The 27,391-nt window shown below is 38.1% G+C and overlaps 1 protein-coding gene across 1 annotated transcript in view; it reads right to left on the bottom strand.

The window, feature by feature from the left end:
* The window catches only part of LOC126248730 (tetratricopeptide repeat protein 7B-like), a 231,957-nt gene that overhangs the window by 141,880 nt on the left and 62,686 nt on the right, over positions 1-27,391 (bottom strand). The window contains 5 exon segments of the mRNA XM_049950047.1: positions 4,945-5,062; positions 5,163-5,296; positions 5,391-5,517; positions 9,650-9,805; positions 9,975-10,146. Coding sequence (XP_049806004.1) covers positions 4,945-5,062; positions 5,163-5,296; positions 5,391-5,517; positions 9,650-9,805; positions 9,975-10,146 — 707 coding nt within the window.

The following is a 27,391-nucleotide window of genomic DNA, read 5'->3' as shown; positions in this document are numbered from 1 at the left end:
ATGGAGGTACTGTTGCTTGTTGGTGGGTTTGATGTGGACGGACGTGTGAAGCTGGCCATTGGACAGGTGGAGGTCAACATCAAGGAAAGTGGCATGGGATTTGGAGTAGGACCAGGTGAACCTGATGGAACCAAAGGAGTTGAGGTTGGAGAGGAAATTCTGGAGTTCTTCTTCACTGTGAGTCCAGATCATGAAGATGTCATCAATAAATCTGTACCAAACTTTGGGTTGGCAGGCCTGGGTAACCAAGAAGGCTTCCTCTAAGCGACCCATGAATAGGTTGGCGTACGAAGAGGCCATCCTGGTACCCATGGCTGTTCCCTTTAATTGTTGGTATGTCTGGTCTTCAAAAGTGAAGAAGTTGTGGGTCAGGATGAAGCTGGCTAAGGTAATGAGGAAAGAGGTTTTAGGTAGGGTGGCAGGTGATCGGCATGAAAGGAAGTGCTCCATCGCAAAGAGGCCCTGGACGTGTGGGATATTTGTGTATAAGGAAGTGGCATCAATGGTTACAAGGATGGTTTCTGGGGGTAACGGATTGGGTAAGGATTCCAGGCGTTCGAGAAAGTGGTTGGTGTCTTTGATGCAGGATGGGAGACTGCATGTAATGGGTTGAAGGTGTTTGATCTACGTAGGCAGAGATACGTTCTGTGGGAGCTTAGTACCAGCTACAATGGGGCGACCGGGATGATTGGGTTTGTGAATTTTCGGTAGAAGGTAGGGGTGCGGGGTGTCGGTGGGGTCAGGAGGTTGATGGAGTCAGGTGAAAGGTTTTGTAGGGGGCCTAAGGTTCTGAGGATTCCTTGAAGCTCCGCCTGGACATCAGGAATGGGATTACCTTGGCAAACTTTGTATGTGGTGTTGTCTGAAAGCTGACGCAGTCCTTCAGCCACATACTCCCGACGATCAAGTACCACAGTCGTGGAACCCTTGTCCGCCGGAAGAATGACGATGGACCGGTCAGCCTTCAGATCACGGATAGCCTGGGCTTCAGCAGTGGTGATGTTGGGAGTAAGATTAAGGTTTTTTAAGAAGGATTGAGAGGCAAGGCTGGAAGTCAGAAATTCCTGGAAGGTTTGGAGAGGGTGATTTTGAGGAAGAGGAGGTGGGTCCCGCTGTGACGGAGGACGGAACTGTTCCAGGCAGGGTTCAATTTGGATAGTGTCTTGGGGAGTTGGATCATTAGGGGTAGGATTAGGATCATTTTTCTTTGTGGCGAAGTGATACTTGCAGCAGAGAGTACGAGTGTAGAACGTATCTCTGCCTACGTAGATCAACACCTTCAACCCATTACATGCAGTATCCCATCCTTCATCAAAGACACCAACAACTTTCTCGAACGCCTGGAATCCTTACCCAATCCGTTACCCCCAGAAACCATCCTTGTACCATTGATGCCACTTCCTTATACACAAATATCCCGCACGTCCAGGGCCTCGCTGCGATGGAGCACTTCCTTTCACGCCGATCACCTGCCACCCTACCTAAAACCTCTTTCCTCATTACCTTAGCCAGCTTCATCCTGACCCACAACTTCTTCACTTTTGAAGACCAGACATACCAACAATTAAAGGGAACAGCCATGGGTACCAGGATGGCCCCTTCGTAAGCCAACCTATTCATGGGTCGCTTAGAGGAAGCCTTCTTGGTTACCCAAGCCTGCCAACCCAAAGTTTGGTACAGATTTATTGATGACATCTTCATGATCTGGACTCACAGTGAAGAAGAACTCCAGAATTTCCTCTCCAACCTCAACTCCTTTGGTTCCATCAGATTCACCTGGTCCTACTCCAAATCCCATGCCACTTTCCTTGATGTTGACCTCCACCTGTCCAATGGCCAGCTTCACACGTCCGTCCACATCAAACCCACCAACAAGCAACAGTACCTCCATTACGACAGCTGCCACCCATTCCACATCAAACGGTCCCTTCCCTACAGCCTAGGTCTTCGTGGCAAACGAATCTGCTCCAGTCCGGAATCCCTGAAGCATTACACCAACAACCTGACAACAGCTTTCGCATCCCGCAACTACCCTCCCGACCTGGTACAGAAGCAAATAACCAGAGCCACTTCCTCATCCTCTCAAACCCAGAACCTCCCACAGAAGAACCACAAAAGTGCCCCACTTGTGACAGGATACTTTCCGGGACTGGATCAGATTCTGAATGTGGCTCTCCAGCAGGGATACGACTTCCTCAAATCCTGCCCTGAAATGAGATCCATCCTTCATGAAATCCTCCCCACTCCACCAAGAGTGTCTTTCTGCCGTCCACCTAACCTTCGTAACCTCTTAGTTCATCCCTATGAAATCCCCAAACCACCTTCCCTACCCTCTGGCTCCTACCCTTGTAACCGCCCCCGGTGTAAAACCTGTCCCATGCACCCCCCCACCACCACCTACTCCAGTCCTGTAACCCGGAAGGTGTACACGATCAAAGGCAGAGCCACGTGTGAAAGCACCCACGTCATCTACCAACTGACCTGCCTACACTGTGACGCATTCTATGTGGGAATGACCAGCAACAAACTGTCCATTCGCATGAATGGACACAGGCAGACAGCGTTTGTTGGTAATGAGGATCACCCTGTGGCTAAACATGCCTTGGTGCACGGCCAGCACATCTTGGCACAGTGTTACACCATCTGGGTTATCTGGATACTTCCCACTAACACCAACCTATCCGAACTCCGGAGATGTGAACTTGCTCTTGAATATATCCTCTCTTCCCGTTATCCACCAGGCCTCAATCTCCGCTAATTTCAAGTTGCCGCCACTCATACCTCACCTGTCATTCAACAACATCTTTGCCTCTGCACTTCTGCCTCGACTGACATCTCTGCCCAAACTCTTTGTCTTTAAATATGTCTGCTTGTGTCTGTATATATGTGTGTGTATATATATATATATATATATATATATATATATATATATATATATATATATATATATACCCGTCCTTTTTTCCCCCTAAGGTAAGTCTTTCCGCTCCCGGGATTGGAATGACTCCTTACCCTCTCCCTTAAAACCCACATCCTTTCGTCTTTCCCTCTCCTTCCCTCTTTCCTGATGAGGCAACAGTTTGTTGCGAAAGCTTGAATTTTGTGTGTGTGTTTGTGTTTGTTTGTGTGTCTGTCGACCTGCCAGCACTTTCATTTGGTAAGTCACATCATCTTTGTATATATATATATATAATGCCGATTCCAATCTAACGAGACAGATGATTGTGGATTGTTCCTTCCAGAAATCACACTGATAAGCCCCCAGAAACAGAATTCAAAATCCCAGCACAGCCATTTAGCCACCATCCTTTCAAGCAGTTTGCAGAGTACGTCTGTGGGTCTAATTGTTCGGTAGTGGTCAATGAAAGTTGGGTTTTTGCTCAATTTAAAGATTGGGACGATGGTCCTATCTCACCACTGTGAAGGGAATATACCTTCTAGCCTAGTATGGTTGATCTTGAGTATATGGAGTCTTTGAGTAACATTCAGATGTGAAGCATCTGATTATGAATCTGATCAGGGCCTAGGGCTGTATTCTGTGATGAGTCTATAGTCTGAATCAGTTCATTATATACATCGCCTGAATAAGCAAGGGAAGCATCCAGACGGGGAGGGGGAAATGAAACTTCCCAGGTTGAGAGGGTATGTGATGTTACTGCAGTGATTCCAAAATACAGTCAAATTTACAAAGAACCTGGCATTAAGAGCCATTCACAAATTCTAACTATATTCAACTTCCATTTTTAAATTCTCTATCCTGAGTACCATTGTGGAGCTAATGCATCACACTCCATCATGGTCAGCCATATTTCTCAGGTGTGAAATAACAGTGTGCAGAACAGCTCCTTCCAAAATCTTCATATTAGACGAAGTTGGATGAAGGTACTTGAGAAATAATTTATTATTTCATAAATAATTTCTCGAGTCATATCCATGCAAAACACAATAATCATTTAACATATTACAAACTACAGTACAAATTGCCCAACACCAACGTCATATGCATAAGATATTTCAATGACTTCTTATTACACATGCTTGTCTATGGAAAGGTTCAAATGCAACATACTATATGCCATTCCTCTGGCGAATCATGCTGAAGACAAGGGAAGGTAAGAGGAAGTGCAGAAAAGGTAGAGTGAGGTTTAATGTCCCACAGAAGACAGATTGCAGGCTTCAATCACACTAAGAGAGGAACTGGGATCACTATGTCCTCTTCAAAAAAAACCAGCATAGTATTAGTCTCAAATTACTTAAGGAAACCAAGTGAAACCTAGACCAAAATGGGTAGCTGGCACTTTGAGCAACACACTACCTGAACACGAGTGCAGTGGACCTAACCACTGTACCACCTAAGTTAGTAGGACATGTCTGAGATACATGTTGTGAGCCTCAATTAAGTGCTGAATCTGGAATTCATTCCTAACAGTGAAAAGCAATGCTAAACGAAGAGAATTTTACAGATCAAATGGAAACTGGCAATTAATTGCAAGTAGTCAGGAGGCATAAGAACACAGACTGCCATCATCCTATTGAAAAGTGTGCTACTGAACACACACAAACAAAATTTAGATGAAATGACAAAGAATAATTCATTAGAAAGATTACAAAAAGTGCAATGGAAGCAAAATCAAACACTTATATAGATGACAACATACAAATATGCCATCTGTCCCATTTTCAATATCAAGGGATGAAATACAGACACAATAGAAAAACTACAAGTACTTAAGTTATATTACAATGACAAAAATACTGATTTTTATTAATGACCAAAAAACTGTGCAGGGAGTATCAAGAATTAATACAAGAATTAATGCAAGTACTAGCAGTATACTTTCAAGTTAAAAGCTTCAGTAGTGTGTACAAATTAAATTACATTCAAATTGTCTCTAATAATTGGGTACTTCATCTAACACATTAAATTATGCAAGACATATTTACCTGATCAATAACAACAATATTATTTCCTCATTTTCAGTACGGGGAACGAACAGATGCTGACCTATGTACCTTCGAGGTTTCCATGGACTTTCTGCAACTCCCTTATTCTTCTTTGGAACTACAGAGAAAAAGTATTATATTTGACGTTCATAATTAAATAATTTTATGTAAGCATCAAACAATATGGAACAACATACTAGACACTAGGAATTACTTACAAATGTTGCTGTCTCTTTCTGGGTTAACATAAACTTTCCCAGTAACACCACGAAGTAGCACCTCTGCTAGTCGTCGTGTCAGTGTAAGTCGCAGACTCTGAGTTGCGGCTGTCTCTATGGCACTTAACATAACCCTGTTTGTCCAAAACACAATGAAATTTATAAAAATCTGTGGGATATTAATTAGGGTTTTCATTTCCAAAAACATTAGTCTCACACACACACAACCTGTAACGTGAAACAGCTGACTGAAGCTTTCCAGTCTGCATGTAAAGAATAGGTGCTCTCTGTAACGCTGTTTCCAATATAGGGCCAATATGTTTTGCTGGATTCGGTGGTTGAGGTGAATATGAACCTGTACAAAAGAGAAGACTAGCATAGTAATTCCATGTAAAGATTTTGAGGATTTTTCGCTTTCAAAATCGACATTCAAAAACAGTGACATTCACAAAGAGCAGAGAAAATTGTGTAAACTCTACGAGTTGGACCATGCAATGTTAGATCTCTTCAGGCTGACTGTATCAAGTATTTGATCTTAGCATTACACAGAATGAAACAATAATCCCAGATTGCATCATTGTGAAGTAGGAGCAACTTTGACTGGCGAAAATTCGCAGACCGAAGTCATGTTCAATTATAAGCCTCAGTTTACAATGTAGTTGCATACCAAAATAATGCTTTTATTATGTGCAAATACAAATTAAATTAATAAAAAAGTTGTTAATAACACATAAAAATGTGACTACGCCACTCCCACACTGATGAGGCTTAAAATATATTTGTTTTATCTGTAAGGTTAGGTAATGCAACAAATGAATGCAAATAATAATTGATCTCATAAAAGTTCTTAGAGATGTGCCTCAATTTGTGTAACTAGTTTAAAGGCATTTTATAGACAGACACTCAGCTGCATAGCAAGAAAGGAAAGTTCGAAATATTTGCTGTGGACAGTTAAGTATGTTGGTTTTGACAGCAGCCGATAATGTTGAACATCTCTTATAAATGTACTCTCCACTCTCTCTCAGCTTGAGTAGCAATAACTATACATTGCATGTTAATTTTTTAACTACTGAACATGTGCATAAACGACAACTGCACGCATATTGATGAAAGAAACATAAGGAAGCATAAGTATGTGAAGCAGTATGTTTCAGGGGGTATATGTTATATTGTCTCAGTAGCTGAGGGGTTATATTTAGGCATACGGTGCAGAAAATCTCAGAATCCCAGTCAGTTCATGGGATTTTTGGTTTTCCAATTGATCCTACTCTCTCTATTGTACTGACCATACAGATAATTGTAACAACACTACATTCTGAAACTGTACTGTACTTTCCATTTTCTGAGCATTCTGGACCACTGTGGTGAGCAGCATTCCATGTGCTTATGTGATGTGAGTTACATTGTTTTCTTCATTTATTTTACAGGTATCTGAATACTCTGATGTGTCTACTGAAAATTACAAAGAACGAACTCATTTTCAGAATTTACGGATAAATCCTCGAAGCTGAGGTTTTGTTTGGACAAAAGTACCACACACCAGTTAGAACTAAAGTTGAGAGCACAAAACGAGAAACTCTCTGCCGACACCAAGCAAAAGAAACCAGCCTCTGACTCCAATGTGCATATTACTTTTAAAAGTAAGATTTTATGCCACAGGAAGTTTTCAGATGGTGGTTGGCAGTTTGTTTAAAACCATGTCACAACAACCTGCAGTTATGTCTACAAGGTATTAGCCCGCATTACTTTCTTTTAGAATAATGATGTTTTACAGACGAAATACAGCTGAGACAGAAGAAGGTTTCCGAGCGATTTATGTAAGACAAGTTTAGAAACCAGATTTTAATTGGCAAAACAGTATCAGGAGCAGAAACAGATTCTAAACATCATATATTAATTGTGAAATACAGATTAAAGCTGAAGAAATTAAAGAAGGTGCAAATTTTAGGAGGCGGGACTAAAGTAATAATAAACTACAATTGTCAAGAGGTACAAGAAGAGCATTGTAGAAAGGGGTATTGGAATATAATAAAAATAGAACATATTGCTTTCAGAGATGAAGTATTGAAGGCAGCAGGGGTAAACCTAAGCACAATGACCAATGTCCACCAAAAATTCTAGGATAACACAGAAGATGGAGAGAAGTATTCCGAAGTAAGAGTGATTTCAGGTGTGCCGCAGGGGAGTGTCATAGGACCGTTGCTATTCACAATATACATAAATGACCTTGTGGATGACATCGGAAGTTCACTGAGGCTTTTTGCAGATGATGCTGTGGTGTATCGAGAGGTTGTAACAATGGAAAATTGTACTGAAATGCAGGAGGATCTGCAGCGAATTGACACATGGTGCAGGGAATGGCAATTGAATCTCAATGTAGACAAGTGTAATGTGCTGCGGATACATAGAAAGATAGATCCCTTATCATTTAGCTACAAAATAGCAGGTCAGCAACTGGAAGCAGTTAATTCCATAAATTATCTGGGTGTACGCATTAGGAGTGATTTGAAATGGAATGATCATATAAAGTTGATCGTTGGTAAAGCAGATGCCAGACTGAGATTCATTGGAAGAATCCTAAGGAAATGCAATCCGAAAACAAAGGAAGTAGGTTACAGTACGCTTGTTCGCCCACTGCTTGAATACTGCTCAGCAGTGTGGGATCCGTACCAGATAGGGTTGATAGAAGAGATAGAGAAGATCCAACGGAGAGCAGCGCGCTTCGTTACAGGATCATTTAGTAATTGCGAAAGCGTTACGGAGATGATAGATAAACTCCAGTGGAAGACTCTGCGGGAGACATGCTCAGTAGCTTGGTATGGGCTTTTGTTAAAGTTTCGAGAACATACCTTCACCGAAGAGTCAAGCAGTATATTGCTCCCTCCTACGTATATCTCGCGAAGAGACCATGAGGATAAAATCAGAGAGATGAGAGCCCACACAGAAGCATACCGACAATCCTCCTTTCCACGAACGATACGAGACTGGAATAGAAGGGAGAACCAATAGAGGTACTCAGGGTACCCTCCGCCACACACCGTCAGGTGGCTTGCGGAGTATGGATGTAGATGTAGATGAAGATGACAGATTTAATTGATCACTGGAGTACATGTAAAAATAAACCACATAAAACATGGAAATTGGAATACAGAAACCTATAGACAGACTGACTGGGACAGGGCAAAGATGGAATTGCTAGAGGAGAAACAACACAGTAGAATCATGCCTGACTATAGGTAAGCTAGATGCCACCTACAGAAAATTATGAAAAGCCTCCATGATAGAAAGAATATTTACGACAATATTATGGAATGACAAGACCAAGTGGCTGCAAATGAGATGTGTGATACGACTCTGCAATAAGTATAGGAATACACACTGAATGACCTAACTTGAAATAAGTACACCTGGTGTAGATAACATTATCTTAGAATTACTGAGGTCCTCAAGAGAACACCCCAACAAAACTATTCCACCTGACATGCAACATTTGGGTTCTTAAGAAATGTGAGAACATTAAAGCAATAAATACCCAAGGACTCAGGAGATAAGATTGAAGAAAGGTAAACCCAAATTCTTAGCAATTTTACATTTATAAAAAGGAGGAGGAGTATAGTAGAGAAAGACCAACACTTCAATACAGTTATCAGGTTCAAATGGTTGTAGGCTGTAGTAGTTAGATGATATAAAGAGACTAGCACGGAGAGAAGCATCAAGCTGGTCTCCGCATTGATGGCGATGTCAGGAGCAGCAGCAACATATGGTATTTTTGTTTCCAACACACATCTGCCATGACAAGCCATTACAGATTTACACTTTATGACCATGTCTCCGGACACCTGCTGCAGTTGTTTCTCAAGAACCCTGTAATGAAAAATGTGCAGAACCTAAATTTGTTCCTATTACATTGTTTTATCTGCTTGGGGCGAATTATATCAAACTATAATACAATTACAATGGAAACAATTTCCACTCTACCTGAAGTAAAATGGACAGTTTAGCCAGGTTTTTGGGCAAACTGGCCGGGCACACAAGGCATGTTTCATTCATTCATAAATAAGTTTAGTAAATCTGGCAGATTTTCTCCAAACCATACACAAAATGTCTACTGTTGGCACAGTGTGATAAGCATGGTATCATCTCAAATGATTTCATAAATACTTATATTCAGTCTGTCATGATATTGAATGCCTGCCAACACAACATGATTAAATTCATTTCTTCAGTAACCAGGCAATGTGAGTGAATATTCTTCACAGGAAAGAAAAGTATAGTCGAGGCAAAGTTACAGCACAAAATAACAAATCCCTTAGAGTTATTAGTTCTCATCACTGGGCTGCTGGACTGGTCACCTGTGAATCATAAAGCAGATAGATAGATAGATAGATACACACACAGAGAGAGAGAGAGAGAGAGAGAGAGAGAGAGAGAGAGAGAGAGAGAGAGAAAGTGCGGCACAACTGATAGTAAATATCAAATGAGGGTACCTGGGGTAGATGAATGCTGCTGCTGTTTGTCTTGCTCCTGCAGGTATCTTAGTGTTAAATCTCCAGCTAGTTCAAAACACTGTATTCGCTGCTCATCCCATTCAGCCTGTTTGTACTTTGATGATGAAAGAGGTGGAACTTTTTCCAAGCACATCCCTGTAACATATTACATTGGTACATACATTACATAGCTGATAGTACATAAATTACAGCTGGTTTGTGATTATAGTACTATATAAGAAAGACCATCAAATGTAATTAACTGGGATCTGTTAGTACGGCGCCATAAATTACGTGTGTACTTACTGTATGTCAAAATGCTAACCTTTAATAGCATACGATTCGGCGACAATTCTTAGACTCCGACTAGGTAAATGCTTTTCTGTCAACGACTGCAATTCTGCTTGATTGTAATAATCTAGTGCCTCTTCATAATGACCCATTGCATAATGCGTTTTTCCAAGAAGTAAAAAGACATCAAGAAGTAGGAAACCAGCCTAAAAAAATTGCATAAGATTACAATCTGCTATGAGAGCAGTAGGGCCGGGGGGGGGGGGGGGGGGGGGTTACCTTCGCTGCTGTTACTGAGTCACCACCACCTTCACAACTTGTGCAAATAAATCAGCCACATAAGAAAACAAATGCCCCTAATTCTATATTGATCATTAAATACTGCAATTTTACAGCTTCTTAACAGGGTCAATCCACATCAAGTGGCCCAAGAGAAAAATAATTGGTTGCTTGACCATCTCAGAAAAATTTTATATTTGCTGGGTGAATTCCCCAATGTTTAGTAGTCACAAAAATATTTAAAAAAGAAAATATTGTTTAGTATTTTGAAATGGCGGCCACATTTGTTCCAGGCCACATGCGTTTTTTTGTATTTGCAAGCATCTACATTTCTTACATTTCTTCAGTAGTGGGTTGTCCTAAGAATTTCAGATAAAATGCATTTAGTTCAACACACACTGGGCTGCAAATTAACATCATTATCACTTAGCCGAATTTATTCTTCAATATATTTTAATAGTTCAAAATTATCAGCCACAAATTTAAAAAACTATTTTTGAACAGTAGTTTTCCAAAGAAAGATTAATTTCTCAGCTTTAATATTTTTTCTGCTATTACACTGTATAGTATAGTTACTTTTTATAGAGTATCAATGGTGAGCAGCTTACACTTAAAAAAATACACTATTTTCAAAAATGGATTTTTTTTAATTTTTGCTTTTTCTGGCCTGCAATATCTTTGTTGGGGGACCAGATAAAAATCTGAAAACTTCACAGTTAATAGGCCTTTATGATATCAAACTTCAGAATAAATTTCAACTCTGAGATTCAATTGGAAGTTATGGGAAAAAAAATTACAAACATGATTCAAAAACATGTTTTTTAACATCTGCAATACTAGGCTTATGGAATAAAATATATCAGTTACAGTATATAATTTAATCATATCGATAATTACTTACTTTTTAATTGAAAATAAGCCTACTAATTAGATTATATTGTTCTCTTGTTATTTGTTTTTAGTACATCGCTCATTGAACATTTGAGAAATTTGTTCACTCAGCTTGGGTATTAGATTATAAGTTCGCCCAGTCACAATTGTAAGTTCCATGGGAGACAGCTTCCTTAGTACATTTTTAAGTAGCATCCAAACTTGATCCTCCTCAATTTTTTAAAAGATGTCCTTGGTCCTGTACGGCGATAAAATACAACATGTACATCTTGGTTTTGACAGTCAATATTATCAACTTCGCCAATTCACCACTGATCATCGTAAACACAAACCACTATGTCTTTATTTTCAAGAACCAGTTGTACAAGTTTTCCACACTGATGAAGTTCACTATCAGGGCGAAGTTGATGTGCTCTTACACTTCAGTAAGTTGGGTGAATGGGGTACAAAACAATGAAAAGATCAAGTGCCTTTAATCTTCTGACAAGTGTTGTACCTTTCCTTCAAGACATATTTCCTCACATTGTACAAAAACATAGGTAATGCCTTTGATATCAGAATTCAAACATTTCTTGAGGTATTATGATATGATTGTCATCGGTCCGCTGCAGACTTGCTTTTGTGATAGCTCGCTTTGTTGTACCCCCAGCACCATCACAAGCATTCTTCCCATGGCATGAAGCAAAAAAGTGCCATTCTACATCAAACCCAAAATCTTTTTTGTTTTTATATTGACTTGCTGCCTCATCCGAAAAGTAAATCAGTTCTTTTATGGAAGAGTGCTGCTGCTTAATGTAGTTAGTTAATTTTAGTTGAAAAATGTGCACTGCTTTAGTGTTGTGTTCAAGGTAGTCACTTATGACACAAAAGCTGTCGCTCATTAGTTTATCTTCATCTTTATAATAGAATACAAATGGATGAACTGTGGCCTGTTTGTTTACCCAGTGGTGCCCTTGTACTTCATCTTAAACAACAAAGGAATAAATTTTCTGAAAAGTCAGCAAGAACTAAGCATTCATCATTCGCCAAGGTTTGCTTTTTGTATTTCAAAAATTTACTTTGAGCTTTTGCAATAAAATGATGCATTTACAGATTTTCAAGGTAAGCCACCAACACTTCATAAAACCTTTCTCATGATTTTATGACCGTCACCATTTTAGTTCTGTCCTGTGTCACCCATTATTTGTATTTTATATTGTCAGGCATCAAAACGTCTTCTTCGGATTCTTCAAACATGTCAAGTAAGGCTTGTTTGCCTGGACTATCTTCAGATTTTCCCTTGATAATACAATTGTAACTGTCAATATTGCATACCATAACTTCCAGAAAGTCTTTATAGTCAACTCTAAATTGTCACCATCTATCATCAACTTTAAGTTCTGCTGATACAAACACAAACATTATGGATGCCAGATTCCCCTGCAACAATATACCATCTTGGTCTCAACTCACAATACTTTTATGTTCCAATTTTAATGTCAGGATTTTCTTTTTTGAATTTAGGGAATAGTTCATTAAAATTAAACAATATTAACCTTTTTTGTCTTTGAATCTTAGAACCATTTTCTTTCACAGAAACACAGTCTTTTTTGCCAGACATCAAACGACTGTTATTGTTATCGTCATAATACTTAATAACTTTATTGATTGTGTTTTCATCTACAAAATTAGATGCACTTTTCTTTTATAATGCTGGTAAAATTCCCTGTTCCTTTACTACTTGCCTTGTTAACTTAACAAGACGTTCTGACACATTAAATTCATCACTAACTTTTGCTCGGCTCCAAGAATTCAGCAGTAAACTGATAATCTTAATTTTATCCTCTTTGTTTGAAGTACTGCATTTAGTTTTTCTATCAAATCATATTCGGTTGGTGAAGTTTTAGAACTTCCATCTCTTTTAGTACAAATTGTATTTTGAAATGAAACTTCCAAATTCTTTTTGACTGTAGCAGCCACATTCTCAATTTGTGTGTTCAAGGCACTTGGTCTTTTATTTTGACTTAGTTTTCTAATTTTACTAGCAGGTGATATACCCGTGATTTCACAAGCTGTATATACTTTTTTAATAGTTCCTGATAAGTCACAAAATTCTGTATCTGAGGTTTCACTGTCCTTTCTCTTGTGAATTAGAAATATCTTAGAATAACATGATGGACACAATGATTTTCATGGTATGAGATTGACAAAAAGGCTTTTATTTTTAGAATAATCATCAATTATTATTTTTCGCAGACCTTTTGTTATAGGTATCTTGTTGTTGCTGTTTTTGTTGTTGTTGTTGTTGTTGCGGTCTTCAGTCCTGAGACTGGTTTGATGCAGCTCTCCATGCTACTCTATCCTGCGCAAGCTTCTTCATCTCCCAGTACCTACTGCAACCAACATCCTTCTGAATCTGCTTGGTGTACTCATCTCTTGGTCTCCCTCTACGATTTTTACCCTCCATGCTGCCCTCCAATACTAAATTGGTGATCCATTGATGCCTCTGAACATGTCCTACCAACTGATCCCTTCTTCTAGTCAAGTTGTGCCACAAACTTCTCTTCTCCCCAATCCTATTCAACCCCACCTCATTAGTTATGTGATCTACCCATCTAATCTTCAGCATTCTTCTGTAGCACCACGTTTCGAAAGCTTCTATTCTCTTCTTGTCTAAACTATTTATCGTCCATGTTTCATTTCCATACATGGCTACACTCCATACAAATACTTTCAGAAACGACTTCCTGACATTTAAATCTATACTCGATGTTAAATTTCTCTTCAGAAACGCTTTCCTTGCCATTGCCAGTCTACGTTTTATATCCTCTCTACTTCGACCATCATCAGTTATTTTGCTCCCCAAATAGCAAAACTCCTTTACTGCTTTAAGTGTCTCATTTCCTAATCTAATACCCTCAACATCACCCTACTTAATTCGACTACATTCAATTATCCTCGTTTTGCTTTTGTTGATGTTCATCTTATATCCTCCCTTCAAGACACTATCCATTTCGTTCAACTGCTCTTCCAAGTCCTTTACTGTCTCTGACAGAATTACAATGTCATCGGCGAACCTCAAAGTTTTTATTTCTTCTCCATGGATTCTAATACCTACCCCAAATTTTTCTTTTGCTTTCTTCACTGCTTGCACAATATACAGATTGAATAATAGATTGAATAGGTATATTATGTTTCTCAAAAGGGTCCATGCAAGACTGACCAAATAGGTGATGAAATTTTTTTAGGTATTTCATTTCATGGTACTTGCATGTAGATTTGACCTTTGGGCCAACTCTTACGTAAAACAACACTTTTTCTTCTTCACTGTAATCTTCGATTAAAGTAATGTCTTTAGGATATACTCCATACACACTTTTATGACATGTTTCATTAATAACAACACCAACAGAACACTGAGACACCATTTTTCAACTGCACACTTCAAGAACTTCTAGCTAAAAACTGTGAGTAGACAATTGTTGGTGCAAGGCGGAAGACAACAATCAGACTTGTATAGACTTGCAGACGCAATTGTTAACCTGCTGAAACAATTACCACTGCATTGTTTAAACAAATAATCATTAGCTAGTGCAATGTGGTGTGTTACATTATGCAATTGGTATACTTTATTTGATTAGCCTCCCTGATATTGTAGATGTTAAAAACGTATTTTTGACTCATGTTTGTAATTTTTTTTCCATAACTTCCAACTGAATCTCAAAGCTGAAATTTATACTGAAATTTGATATCATAAAGGTCTATTAACTGTCAGTTTTATCTGGCCCCTCAACAAAGATGTTGCAGGCCACAAAATGGAAAAACTAAAAAATCCATTTTTTAAAATAGTGTATTTTTTTAAGTGTAAGCTGCTCGACATTGATACTCTATAAAAAGTAACTGCTGTTCAAAAATTGAGTTTTTTTAATTTGTGGCTGATAACTTTGAACTATTAAAAATATATTAAAGAATACATTCAGCTAAGTGATAATGATGTTAATTTACAGCCCAGAGTGTGTTGAATTAAATGCATTTTATCTGAAAGGCTTACGACAATCCACTACTGAATAACTGTAAAAAATGTAGATGCTTGCAAATACGAAAAAACGCATGTGACCTGGAACAAATATGGCCGCCATTTCAAAATAATAAACAATAAATTTTTAAATATTTTTGTGACTACTAAACATTGGAGAATTCACCCAGCAAATATAACATTTTTCTGAGATGGCCAAGCAGCCAGTGCTGGACCACTTGGTATGGATTGACTCAACAGTGACGCATTATAAAATAAATTACTATTGTTAGCAATGTTGAACAACATATACAGCTTTCATAATTAACAGTCATTGCGGGTATACAGAAGGTAAAAGCTGGTCTAAATACATGAGAGCATGTGATTTAGATATCAGAAATATTTTTTTAACAAATGCAATCATGAGCAAGCTGTAGTGTATTACCCTTAGTAAAAATACTACGGGGAGAAACAAAGCAATTTAATGCAGCAATATTCTACTTTTACTGGTCAAAACAGTTATGAGCACAGAAAATACACTCTTAATTTACTTCTATAATATACAGCAACACATTCCTTCATAAATAGTGCAGTATATATGTACATAAATGCACATCCTCAGTAAATCTTGCCTACATAACTTTAGGAGACATTTTGTACAAATTTAATAGCAAACAAATAGATGAAGGGGCCATAAATGTGAAGCATGCTCACTATGAATGACCAACACTGCTTCACACTTCCTTGCCATGGATCCAATGAAATTTTTAATGGTTGCTTGATGAGCATTTTGTCAGTCCTCAAGTATTCTGCAGTTCTGAAATAGTCATGTAAAATGTTAATCTAGATGGAATACATCTTCCACATAAACTTCAGGGATATTTGCTACACAACAAAAGCTTGAAAGATACTGTACTTACACATTCAAGCCATCAAAGAACCTTTTCCAAGGACAGGCAATGTCAAGCATTTCTGAATACCCACTTCTGTCCATATCAGAATATCACTCACACATTAGCCATGCGTAAGCATAGCTAGGTCAGCAAGACAGTCTTTTTCTCTTAATTATAATGAATCACCTTATTCCAAGTTATCCTAAACACTACGACTCCCGAAACTGTCATTTGGTTCATAGTGGTATAAAGTACACAAGATGCTAAAGAAACTTATGTTGTTGCCTTAATGCAGTGACCTTCCTCAGGGTGTACGGTGTTGCTCAGGAGACAGCTATTTGTATGCGTAGCATCTGTAATGGCCAACAGCTTACAAAGTTCACGCATTCGTCTATGTATCAACATAAAATAAGACTGAGACAATCAGAACACTGAAGACATCCAATAAATAGGCAGGATGACTACATGCTAGTTGCCAGTGATCCAGGCCAAAGGGTCACCAGTAGTTGCAGGGCAGTGTCCTCATCGGACATTGGTGTAGCCATCTAACAAAACAGTGTAAACAGGAATATAGTTTTAATTTAGTGACTACCAGAAGGAAAACTAGGTAATTAGGAGTTAGTCAGTATTTCTCAATGTGCTACAAATGATTAGAAAGTTACCAAGCATCAGTGTGAAAATTTATGACTAGCCTCCCATTAGCTCCCCCATTCTGATCACAGGAGGCTATGGTCAAAAATACAAGGTAGTGACAATTGTCTTATGACATCAGCAGACACACTATATACAGCAATACCCAGCTACATGAATATTTTCTCCAGCATCAGTGAGTCCACTGTAATATAGCTGAATCATTATTTTAGTATTAGATTATGAAGAAGCAGTATATCCAGTATATTAGTGGTAACGACACCAGTGTTAAAAGGACTACATAGTTATATCATCCCCAGGTTGTGTAGTGTATCTTGACTGACTCCCTAACTGTTTCAACCAGTATTCCTAAATTAATAGTGTTAAGTGATGTCTCCACAGTCAGTGAGTGAGTGGATGGAAATATTTTAATAAATAAAACACAAAGTTTTCTTGCAATTTCCTCATTAATCGCACACACTCATTTTTTTTTTTTTAACTGAATACACTTTTGCTTATGGTCAAGACATTTTATTAAGCCATCATGGAAAGACTTCACCTCCTTATATACATGAATGTTTTGTCTAATGTTGCCCTGTTGCAAAAAAGTAATGGTTGTGTTTGGTTCCAGAAAAACAATATGAATAACTCCATCATCCCAGAACTCAGATGACATCATTTTTCCAACCAAAGAAAGTATTAGTCCCCTGCCCCACTCCAACATATCTTTGTCAATATTTCATTGACTGACATTTTGATTCAGGCTCATATTGGTAGATCCAAGTTTCATCTGACACAAAAGTTGTTTGCAACTTAAAAATCTGTATGCTGTCATTACAAGCCCAAGTGTTCTTGCAACCTAATGTGTGTAAATCTTCTGAATCTTAAGCAAAGTGATAATATGGGTCTCATGTTCTTGTGATAATTGTTAATTCTTGCTTTCTTTGAGCTCCAGTTATTCCCTTCTCTTAAATTTATGGTGCCTTTCATTTTTCTGTGTTTGCAAATATAAATAGTGTGAATGTTCATGTAATGGAGTGCTGCTAATAGCGTGCAAAATCATCTATTTTGTAGTTTTTGTAAATCAGTTCATGTAATTATTTGAATGCTTTAGAAATGATATGACATCTGAGCTGACCTGTCCAATAGTACCATATTTCTCCCTTTAGTCAAGTATTCTAGCAGGATTATGTCATCATTACCTTCACATATTTTATTATGTTGGTTAACATCTTGGAATTTTTATGCTGTAACTATTAGCAACTGATGCATAATCATGTGGCATGTTTATATCAACAGTTTTGTTTTGCATTATCTCCCAGGTAAAGAGACAAACACTTGTAAGCATGATGGGCATTAGTTTACATTACGTGTGTGTGTGTGTGTGTGTGTGTGTGTGTGTGTGTGTGTGTGTGTGTGTGTTTGTTTTACAAGTGTGTACTAGATGGAAAAACATATCCTTTTGAGATCCGTTCACCCATTCAATTCATAGCTTTATAATACTCATATATTTGATTCTTATATTGCATGAGAGAGGGAGAGAGAGAGAGAGAGAGAGAGAGAGAGAGAGAGAGAGAGAGAGAGAGAGAGAGATAGAGGGGGGGGGGAGGCAGGGAGGGGGATCATTATTGCTGTATCTCTACCAGTAGAAGTACAAACTCTGAGGTTCAACAATATGCAATTAAGCATCAATGAGGTCAACAATGTGTTCTATGGTTGCTCATTTTGTTTTTGAGATGGGCACCAGTGCAACAGTTGTTAAATTGGAGTCTACAGATGTGATCTAGTTGCAAGCACTTGGTCAGAAAAGTATCTGGAAGAAAACTAAGTAGTGTACTGAATTTTATGGTCACTTGTCAATAGAATATTGAACTGTACGTTTGCAAGTAGTGAACATAGTTCAAGATTTAAGTATTCACAAAAACTAAAGTTTTGAATTTCGTGTCATGATTTTGTTACTATAATTCAGTACCCTTTGCCCAAAAATATAACAAACTAATAGTGACACAGCAATTCATTATGTTAAATCAACTCCTCCCAACTTATTATCAGATAGCACAAATAATGAAACAATTCATCACTGACAAGAAGATGGTTATCATCAACGAAGTGAGCAACAATGAAGATTGTCTGAACTGACAATGTGCATCAGATGATGACTTCATTGGAATCTTTGGAGACAGCTAATGCAGTAGAATTACAGTACATAGTGAGTGTGCAGTTTTCCAGTATGGTGGTGTTTTGTTTTGCTAAAACTACAGAGAGGTGTGACTTTTAGAAACAATAGGCTCTGTTTGACCCTTAACAACGAATGCTAACAGTGAAGACACTACCATGAGCGCAGGAGATATCTGTATGCAGGACAATTCTACCATGAATTTTAATTCTGGAAAAGATCTGAATTTTGTTACATAACAGCTGCTTCAACTATGATGGTATCAAAATGTATTCAACTCAATAATGGAGGCTGCAACACCAACAGTTGGACTAAGTATATTGTTTGATTATGTCAGGACCATGAATAATGAGGAAAAGCAAACTAAAAAGCAGACTGATGATCTTAAACACAGATTAAACTAGGTGGGGATCAAGTAAAAAAGAATGCAAAGAAAGGAACTTGCCTGTACGTTCACAGGAACAAGAATGACTTATGTAACAAAACTATGATGGAACAATCCAAGTTCAAATCAGAAGTTGGCGCATTGACAGCTATGCAAGACGAATATTATGTGCATAAAACTGCACTCCATAAGGTTTAAGATAAAATCAATGAACACAGCACAGAGATCACAATACTACAGAGTGATTGTTAACAGTATAAACAGGCACTCATTAAAATTGTAGCTGGTGTACAGGAACAATGCACTAACCTGGCTACTGAATCTGAATACATACAGCAACCCACTTTAGGTGAAAAAATCAGTAATACAGTACAAGAAAAATGTAGCCGTATCCTGAGTGCAATACCAAATTAGTGTTGATACAAATACTGGTTCATGTAACTTTCATGAGTTCACACTGACTCAAGCATTGCATCCCATTGGCTGTCCTAAGCCAATTCAAACATACTTTCTCAATACTACATAAAAAAAAAAAAAACAGATGTGTGTGTGGGAATTTGATAGACATGTCACATATGTGGGGCATGAGAGTAGCTGAGTATTTTTCATTATTCCAGTGAATTCCAGGCTGCCTTTTGTAATTAATTTTGGTCTGCAGAACAACAGTAGCCAGTCAAGTAAAAATTATTGATGTTGCCACCACAGAGCTACAGTGAAGGTACCATTTGTGTACTTCTGCAGGGGTATTGGGACCATAAAGTATATATGGATGAGCCTGTCAAAGACACAGAACTCAGAAATTCATATATAGTGGTTACCTGCTCATGAGACATTAGCCTTCACAAGACACAAAGACATACACAATGTCTATTTGATTATAGATAGAAGTGAAGCTCTTGACACTGAAAGTAGGAGGCATGAGAACATTCACTCTGATGTAAGAAACAGGCAGTTTGGGCAATAAGTGGTGTAAGTTCACAAACCTCTTGGTGACTCCTGTTCACGAGTCTGGGTATTTTGACATTGGCCTATCAATAGATATATTCCTCACTGTCATTTCTTGTTAACAATATTAGCTTATTCCCAAGAATAACCTGCTTTCACTCAGTTAATACTCGGCAGAAATCAAACCTGCATTTGGATCACATCGGACTCCCTTAACTCTTGTGCAAAAAGGTGTGCAGTATACTGCTGCATCCATTTTCAATAAGCTATCACTAGAATTAAAAAATCTTAGCAATAATCCATGTGTTTTCTAATTGTAACCGAAGAGTTTCCTCGTAGCTCACTCCTTCTGTTCTGTCGAGAAGTTTCTTGAAAAATTAAGCTGATTCTTGTTGTATTGTTGATTGTGTTTACTTAAATTTGTGGCTTGACTTTTTTTGGGTTCATAAACATTTTATTTTTATCTATTATTCCTTTTATGTTGTAATTTCATGTACTGACCTGTTCCATGACTTTGGAGATTTGCTCCTCAATTTGGTCACATGGAACTTGACGTGTAAATAAGTAAAATAAAATATGGGAATAATTGAGCTGTCAGAGAGTCAGTGTCCCACTCATATGACAGGATAACTTTCACAAATGGAACAAACCTGACCTGATCAGGTTATATAGCGAGTACTATACTGGCAGTAATCCTCGTCTTGAGATACTAAAAGGATGGAAGTTTAGAGTTTAAAATCCCATTGACAGCGCAATGATTAGAGATAGAGCACAAGCTATGATTACAAAAGAACAGGGAAGGAAATCAGCTGTGCCCTTTGCAAAAGAAGCAGCCCAGCATTTGCCTGCAGCAATTTAGGGAAATCACAAAAAACCACTGTACCACCTGACTCGGTTTGATATAATAGCAAAATTAATTAAGTACAGTGATGCTGCCAAGCATATTGTTGAACAAAGGCAGCACACATAAATGAAAATTAGCTTAATTGGTACTCCCTAACATATGTACTCATCCTGTTTCCGTAAGTAATGTGAAAGAAGATCTGCCAGACCACTCTACTACTTTATGGAGAGCACAGTTTCATATTTTATGAATACAACAACATTATTTTACCATACAATGTTACACTTATTACTCAAAAGTTCAAATCTAAAGATCAATACTGATACCATGTCCATGGGGCTCTCACTGAACACTGTGATAGTCTGTTAATTGTCACTTTTGGATTCGATTGTTTTTGGGGGAGGAGACCAGACAGTGAGTTAATCGGTCTCATCAGATTAGGGAAGGAAGTCGGCTGTGCCCTTTCAAAGGAACAATCCCGGCATTTGCCTGGAGCGATTTAGGGAAATCACGGAAAATCTAAATCAGGATGGTCGGACGCAGGATTGAAGCGTTGTCCTCCCGAATGTCACTTTTTGACATCTGCAATATTCAGCTGATTGGGGTGAAAACTCTTGAGTGTAACTAGTTTTGATACATTATTCTTCTTCTTAGGTGTTATTTGTCTTTCAAGTATTCTATGCTAAAGCATCTCCAACCAAGCAAGCACAAAGAATCTAACACTGTTAGGGGCATGTATTAAATCCTTACAGCCTACAAGTTATGTAAACAGTTACTAAAATAATATCAGTGTGAAAGTTTAAATGTAACTTTTGAAAATAAATAAGGAAAGTAGATAAGAAATAGAACTATTTTGTTGCAATATGTGAGCTATAGTTACGTGAGTTCAAGAGTCCTCATTTCACACACGAAGTTCATTCATTTATTCAACGACTGCTTCATGAAAAACTATTCCCTTAAATCTTTTTAACTAATAAAAAATAATAGAATTATATATTATATTTACGTAGACTGCCTTTTATTCTTTACTGACCATTATCTCAGCTGTGTTTTGCTACATTCCAGGGACTTTTACAGTACTTTCATGGAGGTAATTGAACATATAAAAATCATACTTTCATTCATCTTGTTAGGTAGAGGTCTTTGATGTAAGTCTTACAGTGACAGTATAGTTTGGGGTAAATGTTTATTGCCATGAACTTTGTGACTTATTTTGCATTCCCAATTGTTCACTTATTAGATAACATGTTCCTTCACTCTTGATACATGTAATTTCTGTATACATTTACAATACTTGGCTCTTAACAGTTTCCAGCGAATGTACCTGTTCATTTCTACCCATGGTGATCATGACGACGACGACGACACCCTATTATTGAAACGGACAGAAATGTTGAATTTATCTGTTAAAATTGTAGCACTTACCAGAAAGTGGGTGATGGCTTTGGATTCATCAAATAAGTCAGGAATGGCATTAAATAACAATTTACCACCTCCACAATTTTGATGAAGTTTTCAAACTGAAGATCAAACTCATGTGTCTGGGTGCAAAAGTTCACAATTTGCAGATTCACTGACATTTTTTGTGTAGGCCTATATGTACTTACTTTATTTATTCATTGTTCATATATATTTTTTATTTATTTATTCATTTATTTTTTATTTATTTGTGTATTTATTGGAATAGCAGAGTTGTGCAATTTCAATAAATATGGAAGCTCTTAATCTGGTTTTCCCAAGTTATCTATACAGTGCTTGTCACAGAAAAAAAAAATTAACAATAAATTAGAACCACTTTTGAGTGATTCAGATTTATAGTTTTCGAAGGCTTGAAAGTCTGGAAGGATTCAAGACAGCAAGTACACCAAGATCGTGCCTCAAACCACCTGACAAAGATAATTAAGCAAGTTATCAGAATATTGTGGATAAAAATTAAATCATTCATATGCCTGAACACACAGATTTGTTTATCAATCATGTGCTAAAGGCATCAAAAATCACACAAATGATATTGAGTAAACAAAAAGATTGAGTTGAAAACTAACAGTAGGACATGTGAATCACTACAATGATCTTTGTTACTTTCAGCCGGAAGAGACAGTAGTGCAGTAATTATTTGCAAGACAAAGTGATGCAGTAGAACTGTCAGTTCAGAAATCAACCACCAACAATTGAAAATGTATTATTCAGAATGAGGAATAACTAGGTTTGAAATTTTGATGAACATGGCAGCCAGTAGTTGTTTGGCAAATTTCTGTTACAGACATGTTTACCGCCTTGAACAATAATGCATTCATTATTTCTAAGCATTGCTTGAACACATTTTCATGTGATCTATATACTGCATAAGCAGAGGAGTTGCATCGGTAAAACAGTTCTATCACATGTTTATCAGGCCTTTCATTTCCTATTAGCTTGCATGATTAATCTAAGGAGTAATGTCATTGGCTCAAAAACTGTCTTTAAATGGTAGAAAAAGGCATTGTACAATAAGAATCATGTAGACTGTATTTTAAAGAGCTTCATGTCATAAGTGTTCCTAGTTTACAGCAGGTTAAATCATGTCAAGCAAAGCCCAGTAAACACTCCTTAAGAATGTCAGCACAAGGAATGGACATGTTATTGATGTGCCGTAAGCTGAGCCAACAAAAGTTTGCAATAATTACAAATATCTTAGTCTTGCTTTCTTTAAGAATCGGTATAAACATGGCTACTCTGGGTATAAATTAATAAGAACAATACAAAATGGATTCAAAGTACGAAATATTATATTGAGACTTGGAGAGGTGTCTGGAACAACATAGTTTCATTTGATTAAAGTGTCTATGCCTGGATTCCAGGCAGGATCCCCCACATTTTTCAATGCTGAGGAGCTATTGCAATACATTTGGAGAGCCTCTGCTATATGAGTTTAGTAGGAACACCACGTGGGCTGAGGCATGAATGGGAATTTGGATTGAGGAGGGAGGCGTGCTAGGCTAGTCCATGCAGGTGTGCAAAGCCACTATCCTAGGGCGACATAGTGGTTAGCACATTTGCGTAGAGTACAAATTTTCATTTGTTGCTTCAGTTTGCAAATATACATAATAGACGTTTGAGACTTGAAAAACTCTCTCGAACCACATAGTTCCATTTGACATATTATATAGTTCAGTTTAAGAATTTCAGGAGGGTTTCGTAGATGACCTCCAATTTCAATGATGAATTTTATTCAATAATAGGCTGTAATAGCATGTAATATCAATTATTGTGATGTGTCCATTTAAAAGTAATGTCAAATGAACAGTAGCACACAGTATGTTGAAATACAGAGGTCGTTCAAAAAGTTTTGCACAGTAGTCTCTAATTTTTTTATTTTTTGCTGGAGGAGAATGAAATTTTTTTTGAACGTACATGGAACATTTAGCTGTGACGCATCTGGCCCAATGTTCTTTCCATGATGTAAATTGACTTTTACACCATCGCTTGACACAGAGGAAATAAGGTCTTTCTCACTATTAAATGTTTTACCGCACAGGTGGGCCTTCAGATGACCAAAGAGGTAAAAATCAAACGGAGCTAAGCCCGGACTGTAGGGAGGATGAGGAACAATTTTCCCAACCCATTTTCCTGATTTTCTGCTGCATCATAAGGGTTGTATGGTGTTTAACATTGTCATGGTACAGTCTGAAGAGCTGACGTCAAAGCTGCAGTGTGTGGATCTTGATGGCACGTCGCAGCTTGTCCAATGACAAAAAGTGACGGTCCCGGTTAATTGTGGAGCCAGGTTCCAAGACATCAATGAAAATGACACCACACTGATCCAGAAGGAGGAGGCCATTACCTTTCGGCCTGCTTGGTTTCTTCTTCCGAGGGGAACTGGGTGATGTCACTCCATGGATTGGGTTTTGCTCTCAGGTTGGACAAAAACAACCATGTTTCATCCTGGGTAATGACGCCGTCAAAACACTGCTTCCACTCTTTCGTAAAGGTGTGTAGGTCATGAGACCCTCGCACACATTCTTCCTCACTGTTTTCATTTCTCTTGTCAATAAACTAGGCACCAAATGTGCACAGATTTTTTTGTATCTGAGTGGCCGTACCAGTGATACCACACTACCCAATGACAAACAAGTCATTTCAGCAAGCTGTCGTGTCGTCACACATCTGTCATTTTGGAAGATTTTATCAATGGTCTCCTTACTCACACTACTCACTGCTGTCGATGGTCTACCACATTGTGGATTGCCCAGTAGAAAGAATACACCTTCTTTAAACCTCTGCAACCATCGCTGGATACTGTTGTGAACCACTGTGTCCTCCCCATAAACAGGGAGCAATTTCCTGTGAATCGATGTGGCAGAGTCATCACCGACCGTTGTCGCAACGTGACATCTACTTCATGATCCATTATGGCTCACCTGTAACAGGGTGTATACATGGCCAAGGAGAAAAAATTCCCGGATTTCCCGGTTAAAAATTCGCTTTCTCCCGGGTGAAAATACACTTTTCCTGTGTTAAGTGACAGTATACTCTTATACTCTTCCTCGGCACTGTAAAACTCATCAATCCTTTGAATGTTTATGGTTTTATATAGTGAAGTAGAATTTCCCGGCACTTTAGAAAACTAAACTCGGGGGGTTACACGATTTGAAAGACCTTTGATGTGCAGCAACATGTACGCTACATATTTTCGTATTACGAAGGTATAAATCTGAATTCCAGCAAAAATCACATCACTTTCGAAGCATTGAAATCGAGATTGCGAAGCGCTTTTGTAAGCCAGACACATCTCATGTCACGTGATCTCGCCAGCTGATGACAGCGTTAAGACACGTGATGCAGTCAGTCAATAGCAAGATCACTCTTAAGTAGCGCGAACACACAGGTAAGGAAAGTTAATGGTTTACATAAATATATATAGCATTCACATAAGAAGATTTATAAGCTGGAAGAGAAGCTAAGCTTCGACATATAATGTTGATCTTTTTGCTCATGTTACACTTTAAGAAACATCACACAAATGTACCAGTAAATTCTTAACGACGTAAATGTCTGATCTTCTGGGCTCGAAATTCTTCCAAATGGTTGTCCAAAAGAGCTGATTTTTAAATGAGAGTCAAACGCTTTGTGATTTAAGAAATTCATCGTACATCCTCGCACATAGTTCATCTTGCGTAAACGGAAATTTACTTTGAATGTAATGGTTTTCAAACCACCAGTCGCAACATTTTCCCGCGACCTGTTAGAAATGGGTTCGTTTCAGCAGTTGCCAGAGAGCGCCAGATAACGGGCGTCACCGCGCTTTCGCAGCTACGATGGCGCAGGAAACCCGATGTTCCTACGTGTAAAACATTAAAAGATCTCACATTAAGATATAAAAGAAACAAGACATCAGAGGACACTTCAAGAGCATCGGAATTTCCTGAACCATATACTAAAATGTATAATTCGGCTTAAAGTGCACATTCGTAAGTCCAGATCCGGATGCAAATTTTCTTGGAATACCAGTACTGTATTATCTCATGTTTGGTTCTTTATTATGGAATAATGCCATTCGTGCACTTGAAATGCAGCGAACAGTTGAAACTAGCCAACAGTGTGAAATTAAACACTTTGTTTCAAATAAATTGACTGCCTCAGCGGAAAAGATTTAATAAAAGCCAAATCTCTTTAGCAAACCGACAAAAATAACTTCATTGTTCTGTAAGGCGATTAATGCTTGACTGTCAGAAAGGTGGACATAAAATCTGCAACTAACAACATATTTTTGACTTCCGTGATTATGCGAACGTATTTTAATTCATTTGCTAGCTCCCGGCCAAAAAAATCCGTTTTGTTTTCACTTAACGTGAGAGCAAGAAACTTGGAGGAAACAAAAAAAATCACTGAATGTAAACAAAGGTCACGTGAAGACGACCCTCCTCCCTGCCACAACTCAGACTGCTCTGTGCATCATCCACGGATCTACGATATTTCCGAACCGGGACAACACTAGATGGTGGCAGCCAGCCACAGTTCTGTAACCAGAAGCAACTGCGCATGCCCAACAGTCCGCCCGCAACTGCTCAAACGAATCTAATTTAAACAGTTCTCACGTCTCGCTCATCGGAGACAATTTGTTGTTATGAAGCACTGCATTGTCTTTCTAAAGCCTTTGACACACTTTGCTGTTGGCAGACGCTCGTCTGAGCACTGTGTTTTGTTGTTGTATATGGCGTATTTCCTTTGCAACTTAAATTTCTCCCGGTTGTCCTGGGTCGTATACACCCCGTGTAAATAAAAAAAAAATACCTTTATATACCAACTTATGGCTAAATGTTCCAAGTACGTTCACAAAAAATTTCATTCCCCTCCTGCAAAAAATAAAAAAATTAGAGACGACTGTGCAAAACTTTTTGAACGCCCTTTGTAACTGAATAAAACTGTTGTATT

The sequence above is a fragment of the Schistocerca nitens genome, chromosome 3, assembly GCF_023898315.1.
Source record: "Schistocerca nitens isolate TAMUIC-IGC-003100 chromosome 3, iqSchNite1.1, whole genome shotgun sequence".
NCBI classification, from domain to species: domain Eukaryota; kingdom Metazoa; phylum Arthropoda; class Insecta; order Orthoptera; family Acrididae; genus Schistocerca; species Schistocerca nitens.
Note: the sequence above shows the minus strand (reverse complement) of the source record. Positions and strands in the feature narration are given on the sequence as shown.